General features: G+C 44.5%; 1 protein-coding gene across 6 annotated transcripts in view; it reads right to left on the bottom strand.

Moving 5' to 3' along the window:
• LOC110526460 (eukaryotic translation initiation factor 3 subunit A) overlaps positions 1-12,122 on the bottom strand; it is a 28,059-nt gene extending 15,937 nt beyond the window's left edge. For all 6 annotated transcript variants that reach the window (XM_021607493.2, XM_021607469.2, XM_021607484.2 and 3 more), the window contains exons 1-7: positions 11,945-12,122; positions 9,272-9,462; positions 8,699-8,835; positions 8,026-8,189; positions 6,019-6,218; positions 4,929-5,137; positions 4,598-4,769 (exon numbers count right to left, since the gene is read on the bottom strand). In XM_021607493.2, the coding sequence (XP_021463168.1) occupies positions 4,598-4,769; positions 4,929-5,137; positions 6,019-6,218; positions 8,026-8,189; positions 8,699-8,835; positions 9,272-9,462; positions 11,945-11,993 (1,122 nt within the window). In that variant the 5' untranslated portion in view covers positions 11,994-12,122. The remainder of the gene's footprint in view (positions 1-4,597; positions 4,770-4,928; positions 5,138-6,018; positions 6,219-8,025; positions 8,190-8,698; positions 8,836-9,271; positions 9,463-11,944) is intronic.

Genomic DNA, 12,122 nt, shown 5'->3' on the forward strand with positions numbered 1-12,122 from the left:
CAGCGAGCTGAGATAAGGGGGGACTTTACCTAGCAGGGTCTTGTAGATGACATGGAGCCAGTGGGTTTGGCGACGAGTATGAAGCGAGGGTCAGCCAACGAGAGCGTACAGGTCGCAATGGTGGGTAGTATATGGGGCTTTGGTGACAAAACGGATTGCACTGTGATAGACTGCATCCAATTTGTTGAGTAGGGTATTGGAGGCTATTTTGTAAATTACATCGCCAAAGTCGAGGATTGGTAGGATGGTCAGTTTTACAAGGGTATGTTTGGCAGCATGAGTGAAGTATGCTTTGTTGCGAAATAGGAAGCCAATTCTAGATTTAACTTTGGATTGGAGATGTTTGATATGGGTCTGGAAGGAGAGTTTACAGTCTAACCAGACACCTAAGTATTTGTAGTTGTCGACGTATTCTAAGTCAGAGCCGTCCAGAGTAGTGATGTTGGACAGGCGGGTAGGTGCAGGTAGCGATCGGTTGAAGAGCATGCATTTAGTTTTACTTGTATTTAAGAGCAATTGGAGGCCACGGAAGGAGAGTTGTATGGCATTGAAGCTTGCCTGGAGGGTTGTTAACACAGTGTCCAAAGAAGGGCCGGAAGTATACAGAATGGTGTCGTCTGCGTAGAGGTGGATCAGAGACTCACCAGCAGCAAGAGCGACCTCATTGATGTGTACAGAGAAGAGAGTCGGTCCAAGAATTGAACCCTGTGGCACCCCCATAGAGACTGCCAGAGGTCCGGACAACAGACCCTCCGATTTGACACACTGAACTCTATCAGAGAAGTAGTTGGTGAACCAGGCGAGGCAATCATTTGAGAAACCAAGGCTGTTGAGTCTGCCGATGAGGATGTGGTGATTGACAGAGTCGAAAGCCTTGGCCAGATCAATGAATACGGCTGCACAGTAATGTTTCTTATCGATGGCGGTTAAGATATCGTTTAGGACCTTGAGCGTGGCTGAGGTGCACCCATGACCAGCTCTGAAACCAGATTGCATAGCAGAGAAGGTATGGTGAGATTCAAAATGGTCGGTAATCTGTTTGTTGACTTGGCTTTCGAAGACCTTAGAAAGGCATGGTAGAATAGATATAGGTCTGTAGCAGTTTGGGTCAAGAGTGTCCCCCCCTTTGAAGAGGGGGATGACCGCAGCTGCTTTCCAATCTTTGGGAATCTCAGACGACACGAAAGAGAGGTTGAACAGGCTAGTAATAGGGGTGGCAACAATTTCGGCAGATAATTTTAGAAAGAAAGGGTCCAGATTGTCTAGCCCGGCTGATTTGTAGGGGTCCAGATTTTGCAGCTCTTTCAGAACATCAGCTGAATGGATTTGGGAGAAGGAGAAATGGGGAAGGCTTGGGCGAGTTGCTGTTGGGGGTGCAGTGCTGTTGACAGGGGTAGGAGTAGCCAGGTGGAAAGCATGGCCAGCAGTAGAAAAATGCTTATTGAAATTTTCAATTATGGTGGATTTATCAGTGGTGACAGTGTTTCCTATCTTCAGTGCAGTGGGCAGCTGGGAGGAGGTGTTCTTATTCTCCATGGACTTTACAGTGTCCCAGAACTTTTTTGAGTTAGTGTTGCAAGAAGCAAATTTCTGCTTGAAAAAGCTAGCCTTGGCTTTTCTAACTGCCTGTGTATAATGGTTTCTAGCTTCCCTGAACAGCTGCATATCACGGGGGCTGTTCGATGCTAATGCAGAACGCCATAGGATGTTTTTGTGTTGGTTAAGGGCAGTCAGGTCTGGGGAGAACCAAGGGCTATATCTGTTCCTGGTTCTAAATTTCTTGAATGGGGCATGTTTATTTAAGATGGTTAGGAAGGCATTTAAAAAAAATATCCAGGCATCCTCTACTGACGGGATGAGGTCAATATCCTTCCAGGATACCCCGGCCAGGTCGATTAGAAAGGCCTGCTCGCTGAAGTGTTTCAGGGAGCGTTTTACAGTGATGAGAGGAGGTCGTTTGACAGCTGACCCATTACGGATGCAGGCAATGAGGCAGTGATCGCTGAGATCTTGGTTGAAGACAGCAGAGGTGTATTTAGAGGGGAAGTTGGTTAGGATGATATCTATGAGGGTGCCCATGTTTAAGGCTTTGGGGAGGTACCTGGTAGGTTCAATGATAATTTGTGTGAGATTGAGGGCATCAAGTTTAGATTGTAGGATGGCTGGGGTGTTAAGCATGTTCCAGTTTAGGTCGCCTAGCAGCACGAGCTCTGAAGATAGATGGGGGGCAATCAGTTCACATATGGTGTCCAGAGCACAGCTGGGGGCAGAGGGTGGTCTATAGCAGGCGGCAACGGTGAGAGACTTGTTTTTAGAGAGGTGGATTTTTAAAAGTAGAAGTTCAAATTGTTTGGGTACAGACCTGGATAGTAGGACAGAACTCTGCAGGCTATCTTTGCAGTAGATTGCAACACCGCCCCCTTTGGCAGTTCTATCTTGTCTGAAAATGTTGTAGTTTGGAATTAAAATGTCTGAATTTTTGGTGGTCTTCCTAAGCCAGGATTCAGACACAGCTAGAACATCCGGGTTGGCAGAGTGTGCTAAAGCAGTGAATAGAACAAACTTAAGGAGGAGGCTTCTAATGTTAACATGCATGAAACCAAGGCTATTACGGTTACAGAAGTCGTCAAAAGAGAGCGCCTGGGGAATAGGAGTGGAGCTAGGCACTGCAGGGCCTGGATTCACCTCTACATCGCCAGAGGAACATAGGAGGAGTAGAATAAGGGTGCGACTAAAAGCAATAAGAATTGGTCGTCTAGAACGTCTGGAACAGAGAGTAAAAGGAGGTTTCTGGGGGCGATAAAATAGCATCAAGGTATAATGTACAGACAAAGGTAAGGTAGGATGTGAATACAGTGGAGGTAAACCTAGGTATTGAGTGATGAAGAGAGAGATATTGTCTAGAAACATCATTGAAACCAGGAGATGTCATTGCATGTGTGGGTGGTGGAACTAATAGGTTGGATACGGTATAGTGAGCAGGACTAAAGGCTCTACAGTGAAATAAGCCAATAAACACTAACCAGAACAGCAATGGACAAGACATATTGACATTAAGGAGAGGCATGCTTAGTCGAGTGATCAAAAGGGTCCAGTGAGTGGAGAGGTTGGTTGAGGGTCACGGCGATTTAGACAGCTAGCCAAGCCAACCGGTAGCAAGCTAGCATAGGATGGAGTCTGTTGTTAGCCACCTCTTGCGTTCGGTCAGTAGATTAGTGGGGTTCCGTGAGGTAGAGGGGATTAATCCAAATCACACAACAACAACAAAAATAAGAACAATAGATATAGTTATAGAGGCCCGACAAGAAAACATAATAATAATAAAAATAAATAAATTGTCCGATTGTCTATTCAGATAGCAGCCGGTAAGACAGCTAACGGTTAGCGGGCCGCAGATGGGCGTTCAGGTAACGTCGCGACAGAGGAGCCAGCCGGATCTCCTTCAGGTAGATAACGTCGGCAGTCCAGTTGTGAAGGCACGGTGGGGCTCCGCGTAGGCAGTGAAACGGGTCCGGATAGGTGACTGCAGCCCAGGAGTGAATGATGGAACTCAGGAGTGATTGACGGAGCTGGCTAGCACCGGAACAATCGATGTTTGCTCCGGAATCGACGAAAGCCGACTGTCACACGGATAGCAGCTAGCTAGCTGTGAGATCCGGGTATGAATGTCCAGAGAGCAGTTGAAATCCAGGGACATGGAGAGAAAAATTGGTCCGGTATGTTCCGTTCCGAGCCGCGCTGCGCCGTACAAAACTGGCGATAGATTTTCGAGCTAAAGGATAGCTGATGACCACAAACCGTGGTTAGCTGAATACTAACGATTTGCCAGTAAAGAAGCTAACTAGCTTCTGATTAGCTTCTGGATTAGCTTCTGGGCTAGCTCCTGGCTAGCTTCTGGCTAGTTTCTGGCTAGCTTCTTGGAGTTTCTGGCTAGCTTCTTGGAGGATTACAGATCTGAGGTAAATAATATTTTTTTTATAAATATAAATTGGTGAGGCTGGTTGCAGGAGAGTGTTTAGAAGACGAGTTGATGGAAAATAAAAATAAAATGTATGTGAAAAAAGTTGTAAATATATATATATACAGGACACGACAAAAGACGTCTGAACTGCTATGCGATCTTGGAGAAGGAGATGATCAATAACACAGTAGAGAAAAAAGAGAGTCTATATACATTGTGTGCAAAAGGCATGAGGAGGTAGGCGAATAATTACAATTTTGCAGATTAACACTAGAGTGATAAATGATCAGATGGTCATGTACAGGTAGAGATATTGGTGTGCAAAAGAGCAGAAAAGTAAATAAATAAAAACAGTATGGGGATGAGGTAGGTAAAATTGGGTGGGCTATTTACCGATAGACTATGTACAGCTGCAGCGATCGGTTAGCTGCTCAGATAGCAGATGTTTGAAATTGGTGAGGGAGATAAAAGTCTCCAACTTCAGCGATTTTTGCAATTCGTTCCAGTCACAGGCAGCAGAGAACTGGAACGAAAGGCGGCCAAATGAGGTGTTGGCTTTAGGGATGATCAGTGAGATACACCTGCTGAAGCGCGTGCTAGTTATTTCTATACTGTTCCATGCACGTATGTATATACCATGTCATTGATGAGGCTCTGGCGGGTCGGTGGGGACTGCAGGCCCAGTAGTGTGGCCAGCCTTCGGTGTTTCTCCACAATGATGCCATCCATGTCCAACAGGCGGGCGATGTCCGTGCGCTCCGGGGTGATTGGAATGGACAGGGTGGCAAGGAGGACCCTTGTGGACATCCTGAGGAAGAGAGAAAAGAGAGCCGTAAGCACCTGCCTGACCTGCAACCTCGGATCTACCTATCAAACATTGACTTGCGAATGACCGTTCTAGTAATTATATTTCTACGTGCCACATATTCCAGCAGAGCAGAGACTGGTAAGGACTGGGCTAGCATACCTCTGCATCTCCTCCTGGGTGAGGTTCTTGCGCATCTCCCTGGAGAGGTGGTAGAGGCGGTGGAGGGTGCAGGCGTGGAACAGGGCATTCCCAGACTTCCAAAACACAGTGGACACCTTGTTGTAGTAGTTGGCCATAAGTTGAGGCTTGGGGGGCTTCTTGGAAAGGGCAAAGAGACCATGGATGTCTTCCACAGCCTTGAAAGCTTCCTGTAAAAATCAAAAATCTAATTTCACCATTCATAACACATAAAATCAATGTTCATAATAAAATGTAGATAAAAAAAGGGCTTATTGAAAAAAGAAAATGGACAATGAAGTACTCTTCTCCCAGATGCAACCGTTACAATATTGCAAGCTAATTATATATGCAGTGATGGAACTCAAGGCTTTTGGGGACTGGCCAGCCGGGCTAGTAGACTAGCTAAGATGGTACTAGCCCAGTTTATATAGTCATATATGCGAGGTGAGCGCCCAGAAGATATAGACCTATGTATTTGCTTTTAAATTGGAAATTAGATAAGTCAGAGTCAGGCATAAAAACATATTGGAAAACTTCTCGTTCCCGGAACATTTCACAATGTTTAAATGATGTTGTAACTACTATTTGTTTGTCAGTTGTAGTTTTTTTTTTGGTGTTGGGGGTGTTACGTTTGCAAAAAAAAGATATATGTATTTTCTTTGTTGCTAGCTACCGACGACAACTATTCACACACAGCTGTCAAACGCAACAATGTTCCCTTGGCAACCAAACTAAGCTTGTGTGTGTATCTGTTGACCCGCCGCCGCGAAGACAGAGGATCGAGGCTAATGGTCAACTCGCATGCCAATCAACTACACTGTAGCTAGCTACGTCAACATGAGCATTCGCCAGACACCAGCTAAGAAGCCCGCAGCTAGCTTGCCCACCCACCCCAGAGCAGTAAATTGACTTTTACGGTGGAGTTGTTGTTGTAGAGAATTTTAATACATGTGCAAACCACAGCGGTTTATAAAACACCTTAAAATGAGTTTCCCTCGCTCTCTGAAAAACACTTGCCTCAGGCGAGCAGGCGAGCTCAATTTCCATCCCTGCATGTATGACATCATACCTGCCAGAGCTCCATGGCGATGGCACTGTCCAGCTGCACCAGGCGTGTCTCCAGGTGCATAGATTGGCTCTCAGGGTTGTTCAGGTTGATGGCCGTACTCTGGTTGTGGTGGCGCTGGATCTGACCCAGATGCATGCGTAGATTGTCGCACAGCTTCCGGAACTCTGCCTTACGGGTGTACTGAAGGCAGAACTTGAAAGCTGTGGAGCACATCAGGATATGGTTAGGATGCAGAGCAATATACATATTGTTTCATTTACATCAACGTTTAGAACACCGACAGTTGTTGACTTTAGCTTTAATTATGAACCATTATAAGTTGTGATGCACTGATATTAAATTTTTGTCCGATACCGATATCCAATATTTTATTTGCCCCACAAAAAGCTATACAGATAACCAATATTAAAACATTTTGCTGCCTTTTAAGCATTCTAGTACATTTAAATAGTTACACCGCTGCGTCTGTGTGTGTGTTAAGGCACTGCATCTCAGTGCAAGAGGCATCACTACAGTCCCTGGTTCGTCACCCGGGCCGTCATTGAAAATAATAATTTGCTATTAACTGAGTTGCCTAGTTAAATAAAGGTCACACACACACACACTGACCAAAAAGTTATTTTGTTGGCATTTATGTATGTCCCCATTGCCAGTAAAGCATAATGAAATCCTATTTCTTTCACTTACTTGCTGTGCTGTTTCATTGTTTATTTGTTCAGTCGATTCATTCTAAACCAGGATTTCTATGGAATGCCGTTTGGGTCTTTGCGTCTCAAAAAAGATACACGTCAAATAACACTTTTTACGTGTCAAATAACACAACATAATCTGTTTCAGTAGCTATGGTTAGCTAACTATATAGCTAGGTGTCATCATCTAAAATAACCCTAATTTATAAGACACTTCTTATTTGATTAATGGTGGTCGGACCCATTTATGTGAAGCTAGCCACAATAAGGATTAGCAACAATCGTGGACTTTGCGGTTAGCCTTCAAAATAAAAGTATGGCATAATTCTACTCTTTGTATTCATTTGGATCACTGTCAATTAAATACTTTTATTTTGAAGGCAAACCACAAATTCCACTATTGTGCCTAATCCTTATTGTGGCTAGCTTCACAACACACACGACCGGTCCGGTCGAGCCTCACTAGCCCGATGAAGCTAGCTGGCTGCTTTTAACGTTAGCTTTGCGCAACAGTAGCTGGCAAGCTACTTATTTTGAAGTTCAATTTCAATAGGCGAATAACAAGTGGCTACATAGCTAATACTTACTCACAAGGATTCCTAAATCATTGCTAAGAATAATGAAAATGACTGCAGTTTCTACTGGTTATTGTTTTCAGGCTGGTTGTATTGGTGCTAGCTAGATACCAAGCTAAAGCTAGCAACCCCAGTAGCGGTCAAACAAATTATGCTTTATTACCAACGCGGTATTGTAAACACATAGTTCGTTGCCGGTGTTTGCTTATTTGCAGACTGTTTTGTCCAGCTTTGACAGTGCTACTGTATCTTTTTTGACATACAAAGACCCAAACGGCGTTCCATAGTATGTATGTCGTGAAGCTAATAGCAGTGACGCTACTACTTTGTAACTTCAGTAGGGCAACATCTGAAAAATAGCGCACTTGGTAGTGTGTACCGGTGCTCGACCAGTCAGTGAAAACCAACATCACCCACGACAGAGAACGGTTGATTGTCAAGGGCAATGATTTCCATTATCTTGGCTTTATTGGATTTCGCCTTTGAGTTGTCTCGCTGATATTGTCTTACTCTTTCAAATGACTGCTCGATCCACACAGCAAACGTGGGTTAGGTTAGGAATGCTGTGTCGCACATCTAGCGCAAAATTTTACGTGCCGTTATTACGTCATCTACCTACGTTACATAGGTATGCACATAGGTATGTATTTTTTCTCTTTCCATCTATCTGCCACAGTGGCTGTTGGACCAAAAAGTTAATTTCCCACCCTGTACATCATGTTTAATATTCAGATTGTGCTCACCTTGTTGGGCAATGTCATGGTATAGGCGCTCCACCTTGGAGTTGTTACGCAGCAGGTCCAGGCATTGGCGGTAGGATTCCCACAGAAATTTCACCCAAGGAGTGAGCAGCAGACGGTCTGTACGATCCTGGGTGTCTTCACCACTCACAGCACTCAGAAGTACACTAGGATCACACAAGAAGTTATGCATCAATACTTGAGCTCACAGAACTGCACCGTCAACATTGTGGGGTGGCAGGTAGCCTGGCGGGTAGGTGCTTTGGGCCAGTAACCGAAAGGTTGCTGGATCGAATCCCTGAGCTGACAAGGTACAAAATCTGTCGTTCTGCCCCTGAGCAAGGCAGTTAACCCACTATTCCCCGGTCGCTGAAGACGTGGGTGTCGATTAAGGCTGCCCTCCGCACCTCTGATTCAGAGGGGTTGGGTTAAATGCGGAAGACACATTTCAGTTGAATGTATCCCCCTAGTCAGTTATACAACTGTGGTGGTATACACCACCACTTGAATGGTTTACAGCAGAAGTGAAGCATGACTGTTAGCATGGTTAACACCATTAAAGGTAGTAACAATAAGTGTGCAGATAGTCCAATATATCTGAATTATAGTATCAGCCCATCACAATAAAGTTTTAATAGCCCCATACCTCAAAGCTATTTCCTGGTTAAATAAATACCTCTCAGGAGTCTGGATGTTGTCAAGGTCCTCAATGTCCAGGACCATCTGCTGTGACTCCCCCTTGGCGGTCTCGGTCTTCTCCTCGGCCAACTTCAGGTAGGCTCGAACCACATCCTCGAGGGATTTGATGTTCACCTACATCACGAAATAGAGGCTCATGCTTAAAGGTACTGTGGAAATGATGATAGTTCTATTTTAGTGTAAGAGCTGCTTGAAAAGAGCGCCTGAAATTTCTGCCTGTTTTGGTGGGGTGGAGTTTCGGCCTGGCTGGTGGCATCACCAGGCAGTAAATTAGTTAATAGACCAATAAGAAAGAGTTCCAAACCTTTCTGCCAATAACAGGTAGTTTTCAGTTTTCCAATCCCCACTCAGACCACTCCCTGACAGTCCAATCAAAATGATTGCTTGAGAAATTGATCTTACTGAGAATCTATTTCTTTTTGACCATTTTAATTGAAAACAATCACAGTAAGATATTTATTTGATATTGAGATAAAAACGTCTGCAGTGGACCTTTAACTACGGCAGGTGAGTGACGAAGTAGGATAGGGCTGGGTGTGCTTCCACTGACCTGCTGGCAGATGTTCTTGTACTGGTAGAGACCCTCCTTTGCCAGGTGGCTCTTGCGCAGGTCAACACAGAGCTCCAGGTACTTGACCATGATGGGCTCGTGGATCTTCTGCCATGTTCGATGCTTTTTGCTCTTGATGACATCGTACAAGACATCCAAAGCTGGCTGCTTTTTGCCAACCTCCAAGAACTCTGTACAAACACAGCAAATTACATAAAAATGGAGGCAAACAGCAAAAATTGTTTTAGAAGGTGAGTCAGTTGCTACTAACATGTATATTCATGGGACACCAAATGGTTTAAAAACCGATCTGATAGTTGAAGGTAGAGCTATCAACCTAACCATTTAGCTAGCTACTCCTTAGCCTTTGAAAACCTGTCTTATTACACATAGGGTTTTCAGCAGTTAGCTTCCCCCACGGTTGGCTGCGTGTGAACTACAATTCCGACGCTGTATTTTAAAGTTTAGGAACGTCAATAACCATTGCTTGCAAAACAAAAATATACACTTACTGTACCAGTTTTGCACAGATCCATACGCTATGTGCCTCCAGTTGATAAACTACACTTCTTCCCCAGTTACGCTTACACACGTGTTAAGACTGCGCTAGATAGCTAATTGGCACTGGTGACCACCTATATCTTCCATCTGTCTTTCTTAACAAAAGATCCCCGACCAGAACATACTATCATCAGAGGCGCTAAAGCAGTTAGCGTCTATGAATGGGGTAGCTACTCCCCAAACCAGCTATATGTTGACTAACAACAACTATTGGTTCTACTAAGCGACAATATAACGGCAAGATGTGTCAACTGACTCATTAATCCTAATTAAAGGTGACTAGCTAGCTAGCTAGCTACTGCAATTGATTGACAATCTTAGTATGGCCTTGTTTTGGTTATGCAATCTTTATTTTATTTAACCTTTATTTAACTAGGCAAGTCAAGAACAAATTCTTATTTACAATGACGGCATACCATACGACCAAACCCTAACCCGGACGACGCTGGGCCAATTGTGCACCACCCTATGGGACTCCCAATCACGGCCGGTTATGATACAACCTGGGTTCAAACCAGGGTCTGTAATGACACCTCTAGAACTGAGATAGAGAGCTTAGACCGCCGCGCCACTCAGGAGCCCAAAGACAATTCTAAAAAAACATTAACCAGCAGCACTTGTTGCTTTTCAGTTGATAGTTCCCGATTGGCGCAGCGGTCTAACAAGCTGACCACAGCGCTCTCCTTGCAAAATACATTTTGAAATCTGTGTTATTAAATTATTGCACCCACACTGCTCACACGCGCCAACGAACATCTGCGTTGCCAAGGGCTAAAATAGAAGTCCTTTCGATTTCTGATGCAGATCGTGCTGCAAGTCCTGCCTCTCCCATCTCATTGGTTTATAGAAGCAGGTGCGGAGTAGGGGACAGGTCAAAAAGCATTAAACATTTATGGCAATATAGCTAGTTAGCTTGCACTTGCTAGCTAATTTGTCCTATTTAGCTAGCGTGCTGTTGCTAGCTAATTTGTCCTGGGATATAAACATTGAGTTGTTATTTTACCTGAAATGCACAAGGTCCTCTACTCTGACAATTAATCCACACATAAAACGGTCAACCGAATCGTTTTTAGTCATCTCTCTTCCTTACAGGCTTTTTCATCTTTGAACTTATATGGTGATTGGCATCTAAACTTTCATAGTATTACTAAGACTACCGGCAACGCAGTTTGTCTTTCAGTCACCTACGTGGGTATAACCAATGAGGAGATGGCACGTGGGTACCTGCTTCTATAAACCAATGAGAAGATGGGGGAGGCCAGACTTTCAGCGTGATCTGAGTCAGAAATAGAAAGGACTTCTATTTTAGCCCTTTGCAATGCAAACGCTGGTTGACGCCGCAAGCAGTGTGGGTGCAATAATTGAATAACATAGATTTCTCAATTTATTTTGCAACGCTCGCGTGTAGTCAGAAGGCACTGCAGTCCCTGGTTCCAATCCAGGCTGCATCATATCCGGCTGTGATTGGGAGTCCCATAAGGCGACGCACAATTGGCCCAGAGTCGTCCGGGTTTGGCCATTGTTGTAAATAAGAATTTGCTCTTAAGTGACTTGCCTAGTTAAATCAAGGTAAATGTAAAAAAAAAAAGTATAATAGTTAACTAACGTTACATGTGGCCTAAACCGATTAGTTACGGACATCAAAGCGAGTTGGACAAGTTGCTCACTGTGTCACTCACTACTAGTTAGCCGCGTATTATCTCAGCTTGACGATGACGGGATAAGTTAATACGTTAGCCCTTCAGGGCTAGGATGTGCTGATGTTTAAATGTATCTAGGTCAGTGTGAGCAAAGATGGCAGGTACTTTTTTCATGTCAGTGGGACAATCTGATAGTTTGTGTGATTTTCGATTTCAAGCGGCTAATCTTGCTGAATTGGCAGGGCCATGACACATTTAACGTCATTGTGGGTGGTGGAACCCTAACTCTTAGGCCCAGTGACACTGGTGGCCTGAACGAGCGTATACTTGAAACATGGCTTCCCCGCCATGCGTAGCAAGCTGTTACGTTAGCCATGGCAAGCCAACAATGAATACACATAACTTGGGCTAGCTGGTGTAGCTTGCTAGCTAGCAAGCGATGACATCTAGGAAATTACCCTCTACGACTCACCATTTGCTCGTTTGAGAGCATTCTCCGGTCGTTGGAAATATGCCGGCATTTTATGACCTTGCTCGCGGAATGAAGAGAAGGTTGGTTTAGGTGAATTTTACTAATTTCACCGGTCCATCCGAACCAGGCATTCACCCACTCCACAAGCTTCTGGGAAAGGAATTAACCTCGTGAGCTG

This window comes from Oncorhynchus mykiss, chromosome 1 (assembly GCF_013265735.2).
Source record: "Oncorhynchus mykiss isolate Arlee chromosome 1, USDA_OmykA_1.1, whole genome shotgun sequence".
NCBI classification, from domain to species: domain Eukaryota; kingdom Metazoa; phylum Chordata; class Actinopteri; order Salmoniformes; family Salmonidae; genus Oncorhynchus; species Oncorhynchus mykiss.